Here is a 25,109-nt window from a genome sequence, read left to right as displayed (position 1 = left end):
TTGAAATTACAAATGGTGGCAATATGCCTGTTCCGATGACTTGCACTAACATTATCGTGGTAAGAGTCCAAATGTGTTGGCCAAAACAAACAGATTCTGAACTATAATGATAATGTGGCCAAAAATGAACCCCCATCATACACAAATGAAATTTACACAGTGAAGTTGTGTTTCAAGTTTTAATCGTGCTTTGGGACAGATGATAATATCTCTGAAACACATCTTAGGCTGTACTTCTTCCTGCACTTTCAGGCCAGCCATTCGCTGCAAGCGGTTGGTGTGGTGGCACATTGGCATCTTTTGAAGGGATGGTTTGTTTAGTTTGCAATGGCCATGGTCTGATCTGTCAGCTTCTTGAGGATGGCCTCCATCTGCTTCTGGAAGTTATCGATCTGGGGCTGGAGCTGAGCCTGCACGTTGGCAGTCAGCGGCCTGATCTGCTCCTCGACGTTGGTGGCAACGTTCTTCATTTGCGCCTGAATCTGAGCGACCAGAGGCTGCAGCTGGGCTTGCTTGTCCTCCACGAAGGCCCTGTGGGGGGGAACACAATTAATTAATATAAAAATCTGAAATGCACCCGTTTGACCTTCAGAATACAAAGCTGTCTCTGTGTCATGTCTCCTGAGTTTCTGAAGAACGGGTCAAATAATATATATATTTTAAATCCATTTACTTAGTGTAAGTTAGCTTACACTCTATCAGGATAAAAGGAATTAAGTGCTGATTTTATTTCCTGTGTTTAAATTGTACTGTGGTAAAGCCAGAGTGTTATAACAGTGGTCGAGGAAGTATTCAAGTAATTTACCCAAGTTATAATCTTGAATGTGATGTCATGACGAAACCGTGACTATATGTGGAGACAGAGGTACTCACTGAGCCTGGTTTGTCAGGTCCTGGTTGCGGATTATCTCAGTCATGTCCTGAACCAATTTGGTCTTCATTTCCTCAAAGTATTGACCGAGCCTTTCAAGATCGGCAGCACCTTGTGCAAAGCTTCCTGCGGGTTTCCAAGGATGAAGAGGAAAGTCAATAATTAGGTATGTTTTTCACAACTATGATAGACAAAATACTTGCACTCTTATTTCGAGAAGATAAAGTACATGTGAAGGTCATACCTTGTGCCAGAGCAAGCAGAACAACGGTTGCAACGAGGGAGAATTTCATGGCTGCTGAGTGGAGGAGACCTACAAAAGCAAACATGTATGGTTGATGATGATGTAACCTGATGCTGACTTATGACTTACCTATATAGGTCCGATGATGCTGACCTATGCTGCATGTTTGCATCTTCCTCTGTCTCATTGCTGCGCAGTTGCAACATAATCATACCTGTGCTGACTCCTTTTTTTTTTTTACCCCATTATGCTTGAATTTGACCTTCCTGACAATTTTTCATTGTGAAATCCCAAATGAGCCGTTTGGTTGTTTATTTCTAAAGTTGTTTTTCAGAAGTTGAGTAGAAAGGTCTCTTGTCGCTCGATCACATGACTCACTGAGGAAAGTTCTTCAAATTTCTAGGAATGCCAGCCTGGTCTTTCCGCTATGAGGTAATAAAATAAATATTTGTAGCCACTGTGTGTTTGTCCAAACCCCAACATACATTGACTTGTAAACTTTATCGGGCTTATCAGAGACTGATCATGTCAATAGCTCCAGTAAAAAGCTGGAGGGAACCGTGACTTTGAAATCATTTATCACAGTTATGTGTTCCCAAGTCACAAAATGAACATCTATATTTCATTACTTTCAATCACGAGCAGAAAAACTTTACTACAAATATTGTGAGTTTTGAATATGATATTTTGTAGTGTATGTAGAGAAAACTTATTTTCATGAAATAAGAATTCCAAGATGGCATTTCTATAATCAACATTTGTGAACATGAGTTATTCTCTCTCAAAGCCAGAAGAAGTTAGTCTCAAACTTGCCAACAAGTATTAAAACAGCTGCAGCTTCAGACATCGAATGTGATCTTTATTCTATTGTAGTGTTCTCGGTTGTAAAACTGAAATGTACCATACACTCAAAACACTGGACCACTCATGGATAAGTGCATATTTTGTCTTTAGATTTGAATGTTCATCACCTCAGTGCGTATTTTCGTTGGGTCATTTATTTATTCATTCTTTTAAACTTTCATTCAGATTTAGCAAAAATAAAAAAAATTGATGTGACCCCATTTTTATATCCTTTTTAGACCGTAATGTAAATAGACCGATGTGTATTGCTGCTTTGGAGCCTTATGTGTTAAGAATATCTGTTGCAGATGATAATACTAAATTAAGAAAAAATATTTTGTGTTCACAAACTATTATTAGTTTGAGATGATTAGAAGAATATATACGATTTTTTTTTAAAGAAGATTCAAAATGTAAGATAAAAAAAAATAGACTGAAAAGGACTGTGCCAGAATTTAACATGAAAGTATAACATTAAAAATGTAAACATGTTAAACATGATTGAGAAACACCAACACCAACACCTTCAGGAGCCAATCCTCCAATATCTAACATTAGTTTACTTATTAAATCTATAAGCAATAAAGGAGTGCATTTTACCCTCATAAAGTTACAATTGAGTATTCAATTTAGGAACAATTTGTAGTCTTACGTCCCCTGAGAGTTTTTGTCTCATATGTTTCAGATGCAGTTCAAGCCCATACAAAAACGGATTTAGACTCACCTGTACGGCAGGAGAAGTTGGACTGGGTGGTGCTTTCCTGTCGGACTCTCACACTTCTTATAGTCCCGCATGGTGATGCAGCCGTGACGTGATGTGAGTCTGATTAGACATAACAAGAAACAAAACATTCCTGGATGTTTGTGCCAGAAAGGGACAGCACTGACCCTTGCGGACTCAATCTGCCACCTGGGCAAACAAAACCAAAGTCCACAGTCCCTGTGCTGACTTTCCAACATGAGTACACCTTATCATCTTGATAAAATGAAAGGCTTAATCACCGGAAACCGCATCACCAGAATGACAGTGAAGTGTAGCCAGAACTTTGATAATGACACATGAGTGTCAACAGATATAACAGAGAAGATAACTGACAGAATGTCTTGTCTTTTTATGTTTAACTTGGCTTTTCATTCTACCACTGTGGCTGTAAAATACTTCATACTTTTGTTTTAATTCTAATTTTGGATAATTTTTCAAATAGTGCTTCTTTGTTAAGTACTTTGTAACTTGTTTAGAAAAATGTCCTATAAATAAAGTTTATTATGATGATTGTTCCAATTATGATCTGTTTGATTGTTTGGTTCATTGAATCATTGATTCATTAATTCAGTGATTCATTGATTCATTGATTCAGTTATGTGATCTGTGTTGTTGTATTGTTGAGTTGTGTGTATTTGTATAAAAGTCAATCTAGATGTCGCAAACTAGGCTACAAATGCAGTGGTCCATGTTGTGTACCCGCCCTAATGAAACCATGTGCGGTAATTCAGTGCATGTTTTATGTTATGGGAATCTATGATCACTCCCATTAAAACAATAACCAAAACATCTATATATTCACAGAAAAGCATACTTTCTTGTTAGCCATGCTAGCAGCGTAGCTATAGGAATGGCAACGTCAGTCCATGTGTTGGTCCAGCAGTTTGGCGCAGACTGACTTTTCATAACTGTTGAATGGATTAATACAAACTGTGGTGCAGACTACTGATGAATCCGTATGACTTTGATGATTTCTTCACTTTTCATCTTTAGCACCACCAGCAGGGAGACGTTAGTGGTTTTTAGTCAAGTGTTTATGCAGCTATTGGATGGATTGACATGGAATTTGTTTAAAAAAAACATGCCCCACTCAGGATAAATTCAGAACAATTACTTATATTAATATTATACATTTCAATTATTCCGCTAAATACGTGTAAAACTAAAGACATTCCCATCAGCTGTGCTTTGTGTTAGTTAGCTTAGTAACATGCTAAACTAAGGTGGTGAACATGGTTAACATTGTACATGTTAAAACATCAGCATGTTAACATGCTGTTATTAGTATTTAACTCAAGTGTAGACACAGAGGACTGTTTTTTACACACTTACTATAAACTCTACATCTTGAACTTTAATTGTGAAGATGTATGTCGGCCTACGTATTGAATTATGAAGTTCACTCTTAATCAAGAGTTTTAGAGTAAATTTAAAACATTTCCTTTTTTACTTAATGTAATGGACCACAGGATTGAAAAATATTCTCTAAAACAAAGAATTACAATTTTAAAATGTCTCAGTCCGCTGTCCTTTGGGGACAAGTATGTCACTCATACATGTGGAAGTAACCCGTCTACCTTTGGTTCAGGGTGTTCCATCTATATGGCTGTTGTAAAGTCATCAATACTCAGCCAAACTCCTCCTCAGTCATAAACAATCCAAGACCTGGGGAAATGGGAATACGGGGGAAATATGTGAGAGGTGAACATAAAGAGCACAAGATGGTTATTAAAACTTGAACGAGAATCCGATGACTCTCTTCTCATCCGGTGGGAAAGCCCTGCACTGGAGTTTTTAAAAGTCCGACTGTAAAAGCTTTGATCCAAACCAGATGTGGGAATGTATTCTCACTGTCCTGAGTCTGTTCACCACTGGCCTGGACTCTCCTGGTGGAAACAGCCTAGGTTGTAACCGTTTTTCAAACAGTAAAAAAGGAGAGCTGTTATGCAAGGCATGCAAGGATGACACGGACCTGAGTACTACACAAAAACGTTGCAGCAGGAGAACAAAATTAAGTATTGTTTGTAGTTTTGTTGAACATTAACTGGGTAATATACAAAGTGTAGTACAAAAAACCTGAGGGATATAATTGGATTATTATTATTAAAAAACATTGCAATGTTTTGACTCGTAGAAATAGAGTTAATTGAACTAGATAATAGATGATATAGTTCATAGAGTGTTTGTCAACAGTGCATCATACTCATAAACTGATCGAATGATTTTATTCTGTAAAGTAACTACAGCTTTCAGATACAACCCTGTCACCTAAAAATGACATTAAGACAGATGGAATATAAGGAGAAGCACAGTGGTAGAAGACATACTCACATCCTTTACTGAGGTATAATACCTTAATGCAACATTCAGTACAGGTTAAAGTCCTATATTCAAACACCGTCATAAGTAAAAGTACAGAAATGTTACAGGCAAAATATAATTTAAGAAAAATAAAAATTACTCTTTCTTAAAAAAAAAGGCCCTTATGACTGGTATGTTATATGTCATGATTATATTGTAACTGATGCAATAATGTGTAAGCGGCACTTTACTGTTGTTGCTGTGGAGGTGGATCTCGTTTGAACTACTTCATAGTAAACAAGTATTAAGTCCAGTGATTCCCAACCTAGAGGTCAGGGAGCCCTTCAAGGCTTCACAAGATAAATGTGATGGGTCATGAGATGATTAATGAGGCCAGAACAGAGAAAATAAAACAGATTGTGCAACACAGATGTATTCTTACTTCTTGAAAATTATTGGAGTATTTGACTTCTTTTGGCTTCAAACTGTTATTTAACTGAAACCATCTGAGAGGTTTAAAGGGGGAAATGTCTTTTGGGTGGAACTGCTAACAACTCACAGACATCTGAAAATGTTTTAATGTAAAATCTGAATCTGAATCGTAACTAGTACCTTTAGTTGCCAAGTAAATGTAGGGAAGTAAAAAGCACTGTAAGTGTCACTCTGAAATGTAGTGGAGTAAAAGTATAAAGTATACAAGGGAAAATCTCAAGTAAAAAAATGCTTTTAAGTTTACTGCAATGAACACAACATGTTTAGCCTGGCTGTTAGTTCTTCAACAGTGAGAGAAGCAAAAGATAACAAGAAGTGGGGAAAAGTAAGTAAAACTGAGCATTAGAAACCGACTGGAGACCAACATTGGTGATCAAATGTCACTGAGCTGCATAGCTGAGGTTAATAGCTGATGTAATGAAATGAGAGCACGCCCTCCAGTGAGATACACACTCATTACAACTCTGATAAATGACTGTTGTGTGTGTACTCAAGTATTTAAACAGGGCACATCTCAAATATTAGATGCTTGTGGAATTGTCACAGTCTCTCAGTCCACTCGAAATGGTTAAAAATTAGTTTTTGCAGATTCAGCTTTGAAAAAAAGAAGATCCCCCTCCACAGTCCTCTGGCCTCAAACCAGACCACAGAAAGAATGAAAATGTACACAAGCCCCAGAAAGTCATAGAAAACATTTCGAAAACTCAAGAGGATGTCCCATTTCCTCTTCAAGTCTTTGGTGGTCCACTGACTCAAAGTTTAACCAACTTACTTCAAACTTTTATTGTATTGTTCAAAGAATGATCCCTCACCCTCTTATTGAATAAATTGAGTTACTCGGCTTCCCAGTTTTAATCACATGCTCCAGGCTGCAGAGCTGGAGCCGTAACCCCTCACTAGCTCTCCTCTGTTGGTGCCAGAGAACAGGGAGGCTCAGATTTCTTGGCTTGATATTTCTTTGACTTTCCACTGCTGCATTCAGGTTCGATAGGAAATATCGTAATTATGATAACAGCATGCACATAACTTGAAAAAAAAGTCATCAAAATATAATATTTTGGAGTTTAACGTGTATTAAAGCATTAGACAACAGCATATGTTTTCCTTCTGTGCCACTTGACCATTTTGAGAGGAATTTGATAAACTATTCCATTGTCAGTGTCTATTCGCATTAAGTAAACTTCAATAGATTGCAACTGCATCTGGCAAAGTTTAAAATTGAGTCAAATATTGACGTCGTGGTTTTTCAAATAAGATTAACAAGCGTCTATCAGAAATCGCTGGTGAGTAGGTGTGAACTGTAATATTCTGCCGTGTAGTGTAATTTGCCACATCTTCCATCGTTTACTGACCTCCTAATAGTATGTCCTCCTCATGTTTGTAAATGCTGGTGCATGAAAAAGAAGACACACATTGTGATGTAATTCAAGCCAACAAAACCAAGTTGAATTAACACTTTTTTGAGCCGACCTGATAAAATAGAAAATCAGTGCCAAAGTCAAGGTTACAATTGTATTTTATAAACACATTTATTTAGTTTATGCATAGTGACACAAAATCACAAATCTCAAATGTGCCTTAGAGAGCTTTACAATGCTTACAGCACATGACCCACTAACACTGCAATTTTTAATGTGGATGAGAAACCAAGCCCACATTTGATTAAGGAAACATTCTACATACAGCCATAATGTAGGATTTAATAAAGGTATATAATGCAATAATGACTAAACATGCAAAAATACAGTGATGGTTCTTGAACTCAGAGTTTGTGGAGTACGAGGAACCCCTGAAGGCATCAGTTGACTGACAATCCCGCAGTCTAATCCAGAGAGTGAGGATGCACAGCAGCGGTGATATGTGTCGAATGAACATCGGCTAAGTTCTTCTTTCGACTGTGATTGACAAAACCCTGCTAACACTTTGTTCATCAAGCCCTCGAAGACCATTTTTTACCCCGAACCCGTCGGGTCGATCGGCACAAATTGAATCCAGACCAGGACTTCGCAGACGCTACGTTGGGACAATGGAATTCAACGTGATGCCGGACAGCATCCGCCCGCAGAGGCTGCAGCCGGGCATCGGGTTCGGTTCCGGACCGACCGGGACCCTCCGCTCCTCGCTCCGGCCCGGGGTGACGGTGCCCATCGCGCCGCTGTTGCCCTCCCCGGCCTCCCTGGCCGCTTCGTCCGGGCCTCCTCCCCCGCTGCCCCCGCTGCAGCTCCACAGCCTGTACGGCGGCATCGGAGCCGCGCTGGGGCCGGGGGTGAGCGGGCACTGCAACCCGGGGAACCCGGCGGTGCTGAAGGAGGCGGTGGAGGCGGTGGTCCGCAGCTTCGCCAAACACACGCAGGGCTACGGCAGAGGTAACGTCCAGGGGCGACACTGCTCCGTTTAATAACGTCGAGATAACGGAGATAAAGGGGTAACCTGTGACATATTGTTCTGTGAGGAGTTGTGAGGAGCAGAAAGCTACTTTCAGCTGCGCCATTCGTTTGGAAGCGAAGTAGCAACAAAAAAGAAACATGCTAAAGTTGTATCCCTGTGAAGTACACATGTTTGGCTACGCTGTGTCAGAATATATATACATAACATTACATACATACTTTTATATATACCGACTTTATGATGTTTTACCGTGTTTTGGCGATTTTCATCTGGTGCAATGGCACAATAATGTTTATTTCTGGAATCAAACTTTTCCCTTTGATATTTACACACGTATAGTAACATTAGCGTCATTAAAGGATTAACTACCTCAGACAAGGGGATTACATTTACGAACAATAAGCTTTTAGAGTATTAACTTGTTTTTACATAGTACTTCTCCTGTCCTGTAATTGTATATCACGCGACTTATTGTCAGTAGCAAAGATGTAGTTTTTAATCAAAGTATGTTGCCTATTCTCCTGACTATTCCTCTTTGTAAATATTGCCAGATGGATGTAATTTGCACACCTAACGCTAACGTTTTAGAGAAAAAAGCATGAATTACTGATGTTCCATATTTATGATTAAAGTTTAAACATATTTGTTTATCACGACAGCACTTTGGACAGAACTATGCATACAACAAGCATTACACCAAATGCTGTTGAGCCAAAACAAGTGTTCCTGTCCACTAATAGGATTTATTTCTAAAAGATTGTCCCTCTGTCCTCCAGACTAACAGCTTCTTCCTCCCTCTATCCCATTTAGGCTACTTAACACCGCCAACATTGGCACCACCGTAAAAGCTGCTTATAGTTTGATCTTAATGTAGCTCCAATTTTGTGATTTGATCTGGAGAAGAAAATGTGTTTGGTAAATTATCTCATCTATACAGAAAAGCGTGTGTCATATTTGGGCATTCTGCACTATTTATTTCCCCTACATTGTATTGTAATTTGTGTTTTCCACATTTATTCTACATCCCAAAGTAAAGTCATTCTGTCAGTTATGATTTATTTTGTTATTATTTTATGTCATACCATGTTTGATATACATTTAATAATCTTACTTTATTTTTACTTTTCCCTGTGATACATATGCTGAGTGATACCAGGCCACGGCCACATTGTGGGCTTGAGTCCGGGCCATGTGTTCCTCCACTATCTCCTGATATTTCCTGTCTTTCTATTTTATCCCTTTCCTGGAGCATTTCAATGCTCAAAAATAACTTGGTCTGAATGTGGTGTGTTGAGCCTGCTTTTGGTGGCCCTTGATTTAGGGCAACTGAATGAATGAAATGAATTTTCTGGACATCCCATAACTCATCATGCACGTCGCATCAGCATAAGTTAACTGTTGGAAGGATATGTATGTAAACAACAGAGTACACAATGGATTATATATATATATATATATATATATATATATATATATATATATATATGTATATATATATATATATATATATATATATATATATATATATATATTGTGTAATTAATCGCAGTAAACAACTTTTTGTACTTAAATTGGTGTATTCAATAGCACACACGTTATTCCTTTTATTGGCTTAAGACAAGAGAACAGTTTATAGTGAACTTTACTTTTTCTTAACAATAAGAGCAATAACATTGCAGTTTAGGGATTTTTATATCTGATGTCAGAATATGTCTCCACTTCTTTACAGAGGCCTCATGAGTCGCAGAGCTGCAGCCCTAAAAGGCTGCTTGTGTTTCGTATCAAACAGTCAGAGCTCAGCAGGAAAGAGCTGAAGGCGAACAGAAGTCAACCAGCCCTGAATAACATTGGCTGCAGTCACATCTCCCTGCAGATCAAAAACCCAAATAATAATTTCTGACTTATTTTTACTGATTTTCTTTGTTGTTGTTTTCCTTCTGGAGGACTGTAACTTTCTTGCATGAGCACATACAGTGTAGCGCTGAGGGAGTGTTTCTTTAAGCAGCTCCTCTGAGGTCCTGCAGTTTGTTTTTTGAGCAGCCGTCTAAATATTTTCAGGAAAAACCTCTGACATCCTTGAGATGACCTTCATCCCACCCTTTTCTATCTTTGTGTTCAGAGGACGTTTCCGAGCACATTGAGGGACTAATGGCACTTTAGAGTTTGTTGATATACCACACTGTGACGAGGCTTCTTTTTTGTCTCTTTGCCCTCCAGTAAACGTAGTGGAAGCCTTACAGGAGTTTTGGCAGATGAAGCTGACCAGAGGGGCCGACCTGCGTAATGGAGCTCTGGTTGTTTATGAAATGGTCCCATCCAGCAACCCTCCATATGTTTGCTATGTCAGCCTTCCCGGGGGCAGCTGCTTTGGGAGTTTCCAGGTACCTCGTCTGCATCTTCTTAGCACGATTATGATAAGATCATCACAGAGATGGAGTTTTGTTTAAATGATTATTGCGTGTTGGAGAAACCCTTGAAACAGGACGATTAATGTAAGAAAAATGTCACATTAGTGCCATGTTTCAACATTCCAAAATCTTTTTAACTGCAACATAACAAATATGGATGCACAACCTCAAAACAGCAAGTTAAGGTCTATGGACACTGTCGTTAGCTTAATAACTCCACATAAACACTGGCGTTATCTTTTTTCGGCTGCATATCCGTGTTTCTGATTTTATCTGACCACTAATGCATGTTTTCTTCACTGTTTGACAGTTCTGTCCCACCAAGGCTGAGGCAAGACGCAGCGCCGCCAAGATTGCTCTGATGAACTCTGTTTTCAATGAACATCCCTCTCGACGGATCACAGACGACTTCATTGAGAAGAGCGTCAGTGAGGCCTTGGCGTCCTTCAATGTAAGTTACGTAGAGGTTGTGTGCTTATGTTGTGGTGATATATAAATAACAAAGAAAGGATCGAAATAGACACGCTGACATTAACTAGCAGTTCTTTCCAGGGAAACAGAGAAGAGGCTGACAATCCCAACACAGGAATTGGGGCTTTTCGATTCATGCTTGAGTCCAACAAAGGAAAATCCATGCTGGAGTTTCAGGTGCGTGACATTCTGTGTCGTGTGAAGCATCATTTCATGCTCCTGAGACGCACTAGAGTCGAGTGAAAATAGCACTGGCAAGGTTTGAGCCCAGATGCTGTGTTAAAACGTTTGACATTTGTTCCGCATGTATGCAAGTGTAACAAAGATAGAGACCAGATACATGTTTAAAGAGTTTTCTAGTTTGTGTGCCTCTAGCACACCAAGAGCTAGATACTCCACTGGCGTAACATAGAGTAGTTTCAGCCAACATGTGACCTGTTTCTCTTTGACTAAAAGCATGGAGCTTGAAGCCAGAACATTTTAATGTATAAATGGAAATAGGGAATCTGAAGGAAGCATACTTGGTTTGTAAAATGGAGTTGCTACATTTTTGAGTGTCCTGAAGCGAGCACAGTTATTAATTCCCTCTGGCTTGGCTGTTGTTTGTGTTTCAGGAGCTGATGACTGTGTTCCAGCTGCTGCACTGGAACGGGAGTCTCAAAGCCATGAGAGAACGACAGTGTTCCCGACAGGTACCGTCATTCATCTCACTGACAATCATCCAGGTGCATTCGTAGCTTTCATCACTCTTCATCAAGTTTCCTAAACAAACAAACTCTTTGTCAAATCTTTTCCGGACTTGTGCAGACAGATTAAAGGTTTTTGGGGGCATTGCGAGAGAGCAGAGTGAAGCTGGAAAATAATGTCACGGCAGAAAAAGCATTACTAACAAAGGCTAGCAAAAAGATTGAGTAAAAAAAAATCTCTAGGTGCATTAAAGCTCATTCTCTTGTTGAACGGGTGACAGCAAGTTCCAATTATGGAAGCACCAAATCTTCTTTTGACAAATTCTTATACCTCCAGGCTATCTGCCAATATCGAGTAGAGATCCAATACCAGGGCTCTCTTTCCATCACCTTTAACACTGTGTGACATTCAGTGGGATCAATTTGATGTGAGGTAATATGAGGCCAAGGATTGCTGTGGTGCTAAAAACTGAGTTGGCAGCTGGAACACTGAACTTTTGAATGAGTTGACAAGACCACTTAGCTTTCACTCTCTTATTTAAATTGCAGGAAGTGCTGGCTCACTATTCCCACCGGGCTCTGGATGATGACATGCGCACTCAGATGGCCGCTGACTGGGTGAACCGAGAACAGAGTGTAGCGAGCACTGTTGCGCTGGAGGTGGCGTCGACGGAGCGAGAACTGGAGGACGCCAGGCTGGCGGGCAGAGAACTGCGTTTTTACAAAGAGAAGAAAGACATCCTGATGTTAGCTGTGGGCCAACTCAATGCAGCCAACACTGCCACGCTGCCCTCACACTAAACCTGCCGTCCATTATGGAAACATGCCTTCACACTCCGTAGGATTCCTGGTAACAGTATTGATCCCTTCATAGATATAAAGGTGCTTCGTATGAATCTTGTGTTTTTTATCTGAGGACCAGGTAATCAGGCCTCGACTTACAGTATGCACATCTGTCCATAAGACCAACACATGACGCTGTAGGCGTTACCTCTTTGTGCCTAGTGATTACAGGATAACTTTTTTTTTTATTACCTGTAAACTTGCTTTGCATTCCAACTGACTGGAGTTTATATGTTTTTCCTTATTTCATACTGCTCATTTACTCAAAGTAGACCTACAGAAACACGCAGCCTGCCTTTCTTCGGTGAATGTACGGGACATAAGTTAATACGACCCATCAAATCAAACACATTTGATTAATGTAAGGACCGTCGAAGTTTGTTTCTTTCTTGTTTTGGGTGTGTTTACTTGTGTATAGTATTTTGGACTCTGGCAAGTAAAGGAGGTAGAATGTATGGGTCTTAAAACCTCAATGACAAGTACTTGGGGTCTATTAATAATCCAAATATTTCTAAAATGTCACCACAAAAACAGCAAAATCTACAATGGGATATAGGATCCCACTTTATAGCCCTTCCTTCATGGGGACACAAACTCTCCCTGTTGTAATGAGAATACAGTGTAAATATATGGAAATTGCATTCTCAAATAATACCAGAAATTCAAGTAAGCATTGAAAACATTGTTATTTGCTTATTTAATAATTTGTGGGTACTTTGCTTAAATGTCAGCAGGTGACTGACAACAGCTCAGGTTTTTGAAAAATCAGATATTGAACCATCACTATGATTTTTTTGTTTTCTTTTTGAAGGCATTTGACTATTTTAATGTGCATTGTACGCTCGGTGACCATGACACTAGCTGAATGTATATTTTCAGTGGGCTTTCAACTAAAGGATTTGCAAAGTGATGCTGTTTAACATTTAGACTAAGACGTTAGTCTTGTGATACAGGTTGTGTTGGTCATGTGCTTCATTTAGAGGAGTTCAAATACTTGTTGCTTCGGAGACTAAAATGGAGGTTGGGATCTCAGCAGATACAAAGAATAGAAGGGGATTGGGGGTAAAATGTGCAGGCCAAAAAGTTGAGGAATCTTTTGTTTTAAACAAGCTGATTCGTCACGTGTGAGTCATTGTGGTCGATACAAAACACTGCCAGCACTTGTGGTTTACGTTTTCTTTTTTTTACTTATGGGGAGGAGAATCAGTTTGTTAGCAGTGCTGGTGTATATCCACAGGCTATACACAATGTATGTAACTCGCACTTATCACCTTTTAAAATGTTTTAATGTTGAAGGACCTGATTTCGTTTATACTATAAATGTGATATCTTTATATTTCTCTATATATCTAAAATGTATTGAATACATTATACGGATGAAGGCATTTCAGTGAGTAGCCTTTTGAGGACCCCATGGAAGTGAGAGTATAATTGGTTGGATGGAAATGTGAGCACTGAGTTATGCAGGTTAAACAGCAGGAGGGCTCATTCTCCCCGCTGAATGCTGGATTGTCAACAGAAGGAACTGATTACGTTACATTTGGGGAGACAGCAAATAAAAAACAAAGCAGCAGAAATGGAGTATCATTAAAGCCAGATCCAATTGTATTATGTTATTGCTGGATCATTGTGCCTTCATGAAATTTGTTGCATTGCAACAGTTAAGTTAAAACTCAAAAGATTCATCAATTAAATGAGGTCTTTAAAAGATGTTCTACTCTGCTTTACAATGTTTTTGTTGTTGTTGTAATTTCATGTAAAGTTAAAATGATGGATTACATGTTATATTACTGTTACAGTAAAGTTACTTTGAAAGAATAGTTGGTCATTTGGGGAAATTTACTTATTACATTTTTGGTGGAGAGATTGATTCCGTTCTCATATCTGTGCTTTACATATAGCGCAGCAGGCAGTGCGCTTATTGGCATAAAGGTGGGATGTTTTCACCTAACTCTCGACCAGAAAGTTAGGAAGCATTTTTTCCCAAAATGTGAAATTATTCCTTAAATATGTTACACGACATTAGATTATGAAGGATTTATTCAATCTTACTACCTTTTGGTATACATTTGTAATCATACATATTGTTCGTTTGGTACTCGGCTTGCAAAATATGTGTGCAGCACAAAATGTTTTTCTAATTTTGTCTTCTTGGAAAGGAACATGCAGCTCTCTTAAGTAAATACTGAGATATTAAAATAGACTTTTTAATTGATAGAATGAACACTTTGACCTCACAATTCTGCATCTTGAACCCTTTTATGTCATTTTTTTAGACTTTTATCTACTCCTGCTCCAAAAATGTAATCTGCAGATATGTTTTCTAAACACATCAGGGATTTTATTGTCCCATGAACCAATTTGGTTAGATTTGAAAAGTTCAAGTACAATTATGGGGCTGGAGATCTTGAATTGTGTGGTGTGGTTTGTTGTTTTTTTATGTTTGTTTTTTTTAGCATTTTGCTTCTAAGTTAGATGTTTATTATGTGATTTTATTTGTTATTTGTTTGACCACAGACCATTACTCTCTGAATACTCTTCTTACAAATGCCTTTGACCTTTTTTTGTGATCATTATAAATGAAGGCTTTTTTAAACAATTTGTGCTATCCCTTTTATTAAAAATACCTTGGGCTTTTCATCTTTTGGCTTTGATGCATGTTATGTTGATTAAGTTTATGTTTTTATAAGTTTCATATACAGTATTGTTTTATAACAGTGTTTTCGAGGGCCCTTATTGTATGTATTTTCTATGAACATTTTGTATTCCATGTTTATACTTTTAGTAGATTTATATGATGTAATAAAATGGTTCATACAAATGTTTATCAGTTGGTCATATCACTTATTTTACTGCGTAGTGCAGAACTAGGACCAGGTAACTCTAATTAGATAATTGTTTGTCTTGGTTTATTAGTAAACGTGTGTAATTTACACTCATGAAAAACTAGGTTTACACAAACATTAAAATTACACATTTTACATATTTTACAGTTTACAAACTGATAATGTGCTGCAAAACATATTTCGACTTGAGCTGTGTTATAAAGACAATGCCAGCTTTATGAATAATATTAATGTTCATGAGTTCCTGGTTCCTTTTTAAGTATGTGAATTTGTGATGTTAATAGTGTGTGGGTGATGTTAGCCTTTATTGTGGATATGCAGTTGAAATGTATGTTATTTGTTCTATGTTCAGTTAAAAATAACAAAGAATATTTGGTTTGATGTAAAAGTTACTCACTTCTTTAACCAAAGAGAGCACAGCCTATTATATTACAACCAAGCACTTGAAGTGTGTTGTCACTTTCTTTTTTTCTATACTGTAAATTATATAAAATGTAGCTTATTCAGTTAAGAAGAGATTCTTAAAAACGATTTCAGAAATATGTTAAATTATTTATTTATATTTTCTTATTTCCGCATCCGGCACGCGGACCGGAAGAGGCGGGGCCTCAGAAAAGACGCTCGTCTGGCGTTGTTCATTCAACATGGCAGCGGGACCAATTTCAGAGAGAAACCAAGGTAAAGACGTCATTGTAAACCCTTGTTTTCACACTTCCTCCAAAGTAGCTAATGAATCCCATTGTGCGCCGCGCGTCAAACTATTCACATTGTTTTAAAGACCTGTTTAACTGATAGTTTGTGGTAAACAAGCGGTCGATCACATGGAAATGTGCTCACTTGTTAGCTTGGTTTGCCGCTAATTGTACCATTAATTTAAGTTTTACTTAACTTAACTTTAGTATATTCTATTCGTTTGCTGCATTAGAGTCAATGTGTAGAGTTGGTTTCTGATCAATTCGAAGTATGGCAGCTGTGAGCATATTAGAAGTAGAGCGACCTCCTGTTGGCTAACAGCTAAAGTTAGCTTAGCAACCTCGCGTTAACCATGAGCAGCTAAACAAATGATTACACTTTGTTATCTTTGGGAAGTCGGTTTAGGTGCTTTGACACAGTGTTTGATCTGCAAGGCATATGGTCTGTGGAAGTTATAATTATTATTATTGTTAGTGTTATAACTGTAATAATAGGTAGGGTAGGTTAGATCATTCATGATTGTTTACTTCAGTTAGAACAGTCAATAAAAGATAAGAAAGTTTTATTATTTAGCTTTTAAAACTATGAAAAGTAATACGATTACTAATGCTACATCATTATCTTGGTATTTCTTAAGATCCATGTACCCCAGCTGCATTCTCAAAAGGGTATTCAACTATATTTCCCAAAGGACTGAAAAGCCACAAAATGCCCTTTAACAATTACTCTTACAGGCTCAATGAGTTTCTTTGTGGAAAATGTCTACCCTTTTATTTGTAATATTATATAATAAAGTTGAATAGTGTGTGTGTGTATGTAAGAAGTTCACTTCTATGAATAAAAATAATGACACATCTCCATCACAGGTTACCACTACAAATCACCAATCCGTGTTAAATTTAGTTTAATCTGGGCATATCAAATCATTTCAATATCAAGTTTAATTAAAATTCTTATTTATTTTTTTCAGATGCCACTGTGTATGTTGGCGGCTTAGACGAGAAAGTGTCGGAGCCATTACTATGGGAGCTTTTCCTGCAGGCTGGTCCTGTGGTCAACACGCACATGCCCAAAGACAGGGTTACTGGTCAACACCAAGGTCAGTACCATAGCTAATGTTCTCTAAAACTGTGACTGTCAAGTCACAAAACAACCCCTACATTTTTTGAGTTCGGGTCAAATTTAATTTGCAATTTTTTCTTTCCCTTTCAGGTTATGGCTTTGTCGAGTTCCTTAGTGAAGAAGATGCTGACTATGCCATCAAAATCATGAATATGATAAAGCTCTACGGCAAACCCATTCGAGTTAATAAGGCCTCTGCGCACAACAAAAACCTGGATGTGGGTGCAAACATCTTTATTGGTAATCTGGATCCAGAGATTGATGAGAAACTGCTCTATGACACATTCAGTGCCTTTGGCGTGATCCTCCAGACACCAAAGATCATGCGAGACCCAGACACCGGCAACTCCAAGGGTTATGCTTTTATCAATTTTGCCAGTTTTGACGCATCAGATGCAGCAATTGAGGCCATGAATGGCCAGTACCTCTGTAACAGGCCGATCACAGTATCCTACGCCTTCAAGAAAGACTCCAAAGGAGAGCGACATGGCTCGGCTGCAGAGCGCCTCCTGGCTGCACAAAACCCTCTTTCGCAGGCAGACAGGCCACATCAGCTGTTTGCAGACGCTCCACCGCCTCAGAGTGCTCCGACGCCGGTTCTAACTGCAATGGGAAGTGGGATGCCCATGCCAGGTATGACCGTAAAACTGTGGCTAAACATATCGTGTGTTCTCTTTTCAATAGTTCATCATTTAACACCGTTGCAGTGCAATGCCTCTCTTCATCAGCCAGTGAGGAAGTATTCCATTAGTAATAACGCAAAAGATGATAAGCTCAGGTTATGTGCTCACAGAGAACATAATGTAGTATGGTGCATATCGGTAGCGCTTGATACGTGAGAAAACTGGCGATTGTATGATTGGCTTTGCATCGGGATCATTTCCTGAATGTGACACTTTCTGCAGCAGATTTGTCTATTAAGCTTCTGTATTTTTTTCAATATATATATATTTTTTTTTCAAAGCTGTAACGGATGGTGTTGCTTTTTCTTGGTTTTTAGCCTGTCATATTCCATATACAGCAGATGCCTCTGATTAATTGTGATAGATTGAGTAGTTGATTGTGGTGACTGCCATGAGAGCGATAACCGGTCTCATTAGGGGCGACAATGTGGAAGTAGAACTCTGTAGGTGTGCTTCTCCGACTGATGCGTCTTTTATAGTAGACGATAATGAAATCAATTTGATTTAATCTTGTTTGAAGTCTGTAACTAAAAGTGAACATGACAGCTGACAAATGAGCCCCTTTTATGAGATACTAATGACATTTTAAAAACATGGCCAAGATGACTATAGCATTTAACCAATGAATTGTGTATCAGAAGAATATGAAATAATAAGTTGGAATTTTTTTTTTTTCTGTGCAGGCATGCCACCTCCAGGTTTCCCTAATATTCCTCCTCCTGGATCAATGCCTCCATCAATGCCCCCTTCAATGTCCATGCCTCCTAATGCAGGCGTACAACAGGGAGGCGGCGGTGGGCCTCCACACGGACATCCACCGTTTCCTGGCAACATGCATCCAGGTACTAGAGGTTAAAGATTCAAATGTTTCCACAGTGGCTGCAGGTGGGACGTTATGCAAAAGTATACTGACATCTGTAATAGATCTATGCGTCCTCAAATACTGTAATGTAACACCAAAAACTTTTGAAAAACTAGGAAAGAAGTTCCTTGCTGGAGCATGCCTGTAGACTTTATTGTTTCTGATACACAGGTATGCCTCAGATGCCCATGCCCCCTCCTGGTCCTCCTGGCATGGTGCCTCCACCTCCTGCTCCCCCGGGATCAAATCAATCACGGGCACCACTACCACCTGGGATGCCCCCGCCCCCGCCTATGGGCATGCCGCCCAGAGCACCGTACGGACCTCCCATGGGTAAGCAGCGTGGCATCTCCTCGAATCTTTGTTGTGAAATAAAAGAAAGTGTCTTCATCTTAAAAACACTAATTCTGCCATTTGTTGAGAAATTAAATGCGGATTACCATACTTCTACATATTGGCTATGCAGCCAAATGGATGATTTGTAGTATTGACACATACCCATGTTGCCAGGACTACTTTGACAAATGATCTTTTATGAGCAGGTTTGCTATTGGTAAACCTTATTGTGTTGCTGGGTTGTCCTTGAACAATAGATGTTTAAAAGACATTGTCACCATATATCTCTACTTCAAATACTGAAAAGAGGTAACGATTGACCATCATGAGAGGCGCATCACATGAAACCGTGCATTTTTCAGATTGGAGAGGCAAAAATGCAGAATATAGAATAGATAAATATTGAATATTATGCAGAAATGATACAGAACTAGCAACCTGTGCATTTTGCATCGCAGCCACGTATTTTGACTTTGTGTAGCTGTTTTGAGTTAAGTTAGGTGGAATGATTGTTTCTTCTTCGACCAATAAGCTGCCTATACCAACAGAAAACCGACCAATGACGTTTTGTACAATATCTTGAGATGTCAGTCATGTCGCACTGTATGAACCTAGAGGTTGCTGCAGGAAGCCTCTCAAATCGGTAAAGCCCAGGGATTTCTGCTTAAAAGACTAACACCAAGTGTTAGTATCTGCAGATATTTTTGTAAAACCTTCTGTTTTTGTTATAAAGAATTCCCCTCACTTTTTTTGTCAGTTTAACTGCTGCATGCCTGCAAGTGCAAAGTGGTAAAAAAAAAAAACGAACGATATTCACTCTTAGCGCTGAACTTCGGCATTTGATTGTTGTTGAGGATGCTGAAACATTGTTTACCGTGGTAACCTTTTGGCTGTAGTGATGGCACACAGTCAAAGGTAAAGATAAATCATGTCGTGACCCTCTTGCTTCTGTTTTTCAGGTCACCCTGGGCCTCCAGGTATGAGAGGGCCTCCTCCCATGCCTCCACCTGGCTACGGCGGTGGTCTTCCTCCTCGTCCTCCTTTTGGCTTCCAGAGAGGACCTCCGATGCCTCCACGGCCCCCTGGTGTCCCGCCCCGCGTTCCTATGAGAGCACCAATGCCACCATAATCCGTCTGGAGCTGTGGAAACGGGCTCTCATTTTTTCGTTTTTTAAACATCTTACGATCTACTCAAGTTTTGTAATAGTGACAATAATTTAACCCCATTTGTATTTTTTTCTGGTCATTGTACAGATGAAGACCTTCGCCGAATAAAGTTTTTAGTACAAGTTTCTCACCCACTAATACTACTTATTCTGATTTGTGTGTTTCTTATGAATCCCATGGTAATGGACCCTTTTCACAGCAGACATTTTGACATTTCACAAAAGGGAAAGTAAAAGTGTGATTAACATTGTTAATAGATGTTTTAAAAAAAGAAAATCCTGTTTCCGTGGCTGCCTACTCACTGGCATTTCTTGTTGGTACACTTAAGTTAAATGGAGATGTCAGTACTGTTATGTCCCGGGAGGGGAGTTTGATCTGATCGTGACAAATTGAATGGGTAGAAGTTGTCCTTTTTATATTTTGAGTACCAAACGATACATAAAGTAGATATGTACTCTCACCTAGATCGCATACGACATAAAAATATGTATATGTTAATTCATGCTACATATTCAACATATGTACAGTATAAGACTGAAATGAGCCGTTCTGCATAATGTGTGCTTTCTCACCGTACCCTACTTCATTTACATGAATGCAGGATTGTTACTTTGAGTATTTTTACATTGTGCATACTACTTTTTATACTACTTCATCGCTGGCTTTTTGGACGAAAACTATAGGCCCGTCGAATATAATATATGAATCGGTGCTCCCCAAAACAAAATGAAGGATTTTCTCCCTCACATGGTCCAACAAAGCCTGTTGATTAGCACAGTGGGTGTAACCACAGTATACAAAAAAAGTGTAGTTTAGTTTCATAATACTTCAAATGTTCCACCAGTCTCAATGAGAGGTAGCTTTTTAAGACTCTTCAACTTGCTGGTATTTAGACAGAAGTTCTCCTGCAGTGCACTTCTACACAGCCTGATGTGTGTGTGGCAGATACAAACAACTAGACTATACAGTATGTCTTACATCCACAGAGACGTTTTATTTGAATGGCACATGTGACGATATCACAGTGTCTGCGGAGAGCTCGTTTCTTTATAGCAGGGCTTGATGCAGTATAAGGGATCGAGAAAATGGCAAGTGGTTGGCATGGCAACAGGAGTCAGGTGCGCTTGCACGTGTGTGTTGTCTGTGCACACAATTTGATATTCATGTATACAGACGATCATTTGTTTGAAAAAAAAAAACCCAAACAGGTGTAGGAAAATAAGGCGCATGCGTAGCCTGTACGTATAGTGAGCATTTAACGAGTCTGTGTTTCCTGACACGGTATGCACAAACAATAAATAAGATGAGGAAAATGGCTCATTTGAACGGTCTTAAATGGGAAAATGAGAAAACGTGCGCAAAGTGTGTGCAGATATGCGCCAAACGCCTCCAGATACGAATGCGTTAATGTGGTCGTGCGCTCGTGATGGTTTGCATGGGGGGAGGGGACCCCTGCACATCAGTGTGTGTGTGTGTGTGTGTGTGTGTGTGTGTGTGTGTGTGTGTGTGTGTGTGTGTGTGTGGATGGAGTGGGCTTCTCTCCTCCTAACCGCACAGCATCATCACTCGGTTCACACCAACAGCCGCTTACGCATCATCATCTTCTTCCTCCTCCTCATCACCATCTCCGGGTTGAAGAGGGACCACATCGCAGGAATTAAGGTGAGCTTCAATACAACATATATCGTGTTCTAGCTTCGTATGCATATTTATATCTTTGCATGGAGACATCTTGATTGAGACGACGGGCGTGTTCTCCAACCGTTCGCTTCACAGCAATTAAGATCGATTTTGTGAATCGAGTCGATCGCCTATAATCTAATCCAAATCGTGACAAGCTGCTGGCGGTGGGATTTCTGAGAATTAGCACAGATGCCAGCGAGCAGACTAGTCTAGGCTGCTAGTTGTGACAGATGTATGTTTTAATCCGGCCGTATTTGTGGGCTGTGTAAATTGGCCTGTTAGCGACATGGCCTCTTTTTTTCCCTTCCTTCTTAACATCAATGATTTTGACTAAACTGGAGGTTTAAATGTACACATATTTAATCAGACGCTTGAATTCACATTCTTGCTGCTCTTTTAAGACAATCATGCTCCAAAAGAAATAAATACCATGTCAGAAACTAAAACAGCCCAAATATGATGAATCGACCTGTATGAGATATTAAGATATTAGGAGAATGGTTGGTGTTATTTCTATGGCGTTATATGTTATCTTCAGGTGTCCAGATTATTCCAAACGCCTCTTGATATTCAGATATAAATCCCCCAGTGCTAATAAGCTTGCTTGGCCTTGCAAAGGAAATGGTAAACTGATGCAGATTGATTTTTTGAATGGGGGAGGAAATAAAAACAGAAAAAATAAAAGGGTTGCTCAAACCAGAGAGCAGTATAATATCCATCTTCCTCATCCTCATCCTCGTCCTGCTCTTTACTGACAGGGCTGTGTGTTGTAGGCTGCAGGGCCTAGAGATGCTGTCAACTTGACAACATGGACAAAATGAGAAAAGTGTGTTTAAAGCCTTTGCTTGGGACCTCCTTTATGTTCTAGTTTCTGTTTGAAAAGACGTAAAAATTGAAATTATTTAGTGCATTTGTCTTACTTGTTGCACTAAGGATTCAGTCGCGTTTATAGCTGTCTGTCTGTCTGTCTGATCCTATACCATTCCATCCATCCATCTAATAGTCATGAACTTAAAGCACATTATTGCGTTTGTTGAGGTTCATTTATATTACACCCCTACAGAGATGGATTATTTTACTAGCATTTAATCCTCTGAAATGTTATGAACGTGCTTTGCTTTCCATATTGTGCAACTACTCTCCTGACTACAGGCCTGTAAGTGCTTGAATCCAAGGCATTATTAGGTTAGTGTCTGACAGTTTAGCCTGGCTGACCAGGCCTGTGGGTTCCTTTGATCTGTGCCAGTAAATCTGCTCATCATGCGAACAGTGAAGGAGCTGTGACTGGTGATGATGTTTGAATCAAATTTAACATAAACAAATCAAACATATATATATATACATATATATATATATATATATGTTTGATTTGTTTATGTTACATTTTATATATGTATAAAATTTAGCATAACGTATGCTGTATATCCTACATAATTATGAGTATAAAACCATGGTACAACAACGTGGTAAAACATATCTTCTCTCACGGTTCTTTACATCACTACTTTTTGTCTTAACTGCACCACAAACAAACAAGAATTTGATTACACATTGTGATAAACAAAGGCATCATTTAAAGAACATCTAGTCTGCACAACTCACGGCTGTGGCTGTCACTGCGGACATGGATTTCATGTACTCCGTATTTGTTTATGTTAATTTGGACATTTTAACAACCGACAGAGCAGTTTTGTCCTTCTCTAATTGTACATGATGTGTTTTAAAGGCTTATGCTAATATTTTTAGGCTGAAAGTCATTTTAGTTTTCACTGTTTTACTCCAAAAACATTAAAATATATACATAAATATGATAGGATTTAATATTTCATAATGTTTTGCTGTTGGAGAGTGGAGGAGGCTTTGAAGCAGCATTTAGACTAGGGAGATACAATTTACAGAAAATACAAAATGAAAGAAATGAGAAACAAATTTAATACCAGAAAATTTCACAGGTTTCTTTCTGTGGCTGACCCCTGAACTCAGCATTCATGAAACCCTGTCTCTGGCCCCGTTATACCTGGCAGATGTTTAAAGCCCTGCCAGCCCATTATTACCTGTCTGAAACAGGGGTCAAAGGGAGCGTAGCAGTGATGTCTCTCATTCTGTCTGTTGTTTCACTGCACCACTAAATCGAAGGGACATTTTGTTTTTTTGCACGGCGACCTCCCAGCATCCTAATAAAACAGCATATGTGGGAATCATGAGTGAACTATACAAGTCAGTGCCTTTTTCAAAAGGAGATGTGATACTGCAGCAAACAGTTACAACGGACATCAGTTTTCCGGCTTCTTTTTCTCAATTTCAAGCCTCATTTATTTTGGCACACAGCTCCTCTGCAGTCTTTTTGAATTAAGAAACGTGTACGACGTATTTCTTCGATATCGTTGATGCATTTTTTTAATCATTTAAATTATTTAAAAACATTGCATTTTAGTGCATTTAGTGGATTTTGTAAGCAGTCTTTCAAGGAATTAATGACGAGTTGATGATATGTATTATTGGAGGGCCTCATCAACAGTGATCTGTAAGGCCTTCACTGATCCTTTGGAGCATTATTTCAGTCACATTACAGTTGAGTCATGGTCACGTATACTATAGCTCTGCACCATGAAATTCTGCACCAAGAAACATCCATTAAAAATACCATTCAAAGTCTTGATGTCTCGCCCTGTAATTACTTCTCAGGCTTGTCTGTGTCTCAGCAGTGAACACGTGCTGGCCAGATATGGAAATGCAACAGATCAATTCTGGAAAGACATCATTAAAGGCTTGCTAGGTGGTTTGGTTAGCTCAAGGAAAAAAAGTGGAAAGATTGATTCAAAGAAAAAGACGCCCCTCCAACATGCCCCTGTACAAACAGTACACCTGACTGAAAGAGACACAAAACGACTACAACAAACAGCCGATCAATGCATCGTTTTTGTTGTATTGTCTTTGTGGTCGTCTTGCGTCTCCCTCTGTGTTTCTTTGTAGTCATTTTGTGTCTCTTAGCTCAAAATGGCTTCTCTTTGTTGCCGTTTTGTGTCACTTTGGGGTCATTTTGTGCAGTAATTTTGTGTCGCTGTGTATTGACTTTTCTAAGAAAGTAATTTAATTTCAGTCAGACAGAAGTACAGGTCCGGAGGCCTAAGGGCTCAGGGTCCTTTCAGGAATCCATCCAATGTAATGAGTCACCAGAAATGGGTCCTGCTGCTTTTGAAGCTCCTATCAAATGCCACTCTCCACTACATGCAGAAATGAAAATGATATAAGCGTGACCATTTCTCCATTTTCTCCACAGACATAATACGGGCCTGTTTTCAGTCGAGTGACCACTCTTCAGCTCATGAGGTGTTCCCTGAACATACTAAAGCTTCAGGTGGCCTCTCCATCTTTGAACACATTTGCATCCTCTGAACCTCTTTAAA

At 39.1% G+C, this 25,109-nt stretch overlaps 3 protein-coding genes across 3 annotated transcripts; 2 read left to right on the top strand and 1 right to left on the bottom strand.

Moving 5' to 3' along the window:
* Nucleotides 1–182: 182 nt before the first annotated feature.
* On the bottom strand, nucleotides 183–2,693 carry LOC306748941 (type-4 ice-structuring protein LS-12). The gene is made up of 4 exons (XM_079232173.1): nucleotides 2,683–2,693; nucleotides 1,116–1,184; nucleotides 874–997; nucleotides 183–531 (listed from the first exon to the last, which is right to left on the bottom strand). Exons 2-4 carry the CDS (start codon nucleotides 1,162–1,164, stop codon nucleotides 318–320), a joined length of 387 nt encoding a protein of 128 aa, XP_079088299.1. The 5' UTR covers nucleotides 1,165–1,184; nucleotides 2,683–2,693; the 3' UTR covers nucleotides 183–317.
* Nucleotides 2,694–7,540: 4,847 nt separating this feature from the next.
* Nucleotides 7,541–12,268, top strand: lix1l (limb and CNS expressed 1 like; the record flags this gene model as incomplete). The annotated part of the gene is made up of 6 exons (XM_079232394.1): nucleotides 7,541–7,880; nucleotides 10,120–10,283; nucleotides 10,621–10,761; nucleotides 10,863–10,958; nucleotides 11,396–11,473; nucleotides 12,017–12,268. The coding sequence occupies 6 exons, from the start codon at nucleotides 7,541–7,543 to the stop codon at nucleotides 12,266–12,268; spliced, it is 1,071 nt and encodes a 356-aa protein (XP_079088520.1).
* Nucleotides 12,269–15,800: 3,532 nt separating this feature from the next.
* sf3b4 (splicing factor 3b, subunit 4) lies at nucleotides 15,801–20,148 on the top strand (the record flags this gene model as incomplete). The annotated part of the gene is made up of 6 exons (XM_079231558.1): nucleotides 15,801–15,834; nucleotides 16,820–16,948; nucleotides 17,062–17,604; nucleotides 18,338–18,496; nucleotides 18,688–18,849; nucleotides 19,812–20,148. 6 exons carry the CDS (start codon nucleotides 15,801–15,803, stop codon nucleotides 19,979–19,981), a joined length of 1,197 nt encoding a protein of 398 aa, XP_079087684.1. The 3' UTR covers nucleotides 19,982–20,148.
* Nucleotides 20,149–25,109: the final 4,961 nt, after the last annotated feature.

This window comes from Taurulus bubalis, assembly GCF_910589615.1.
Source record: "Taurulus bubalis genome assembly, chromosome: 16".
NCBI classification, from domain to species: Eukaryota; Metazoa; Chordata; class Actinopteri; order Perciformes; family Cottidae; genus Taurulus; species Taurulus bubalis.
Note: the sequence above shows the minus strand (reverse complement) of the source record. Positions and strands in the feature narration are given on the sequence as shown.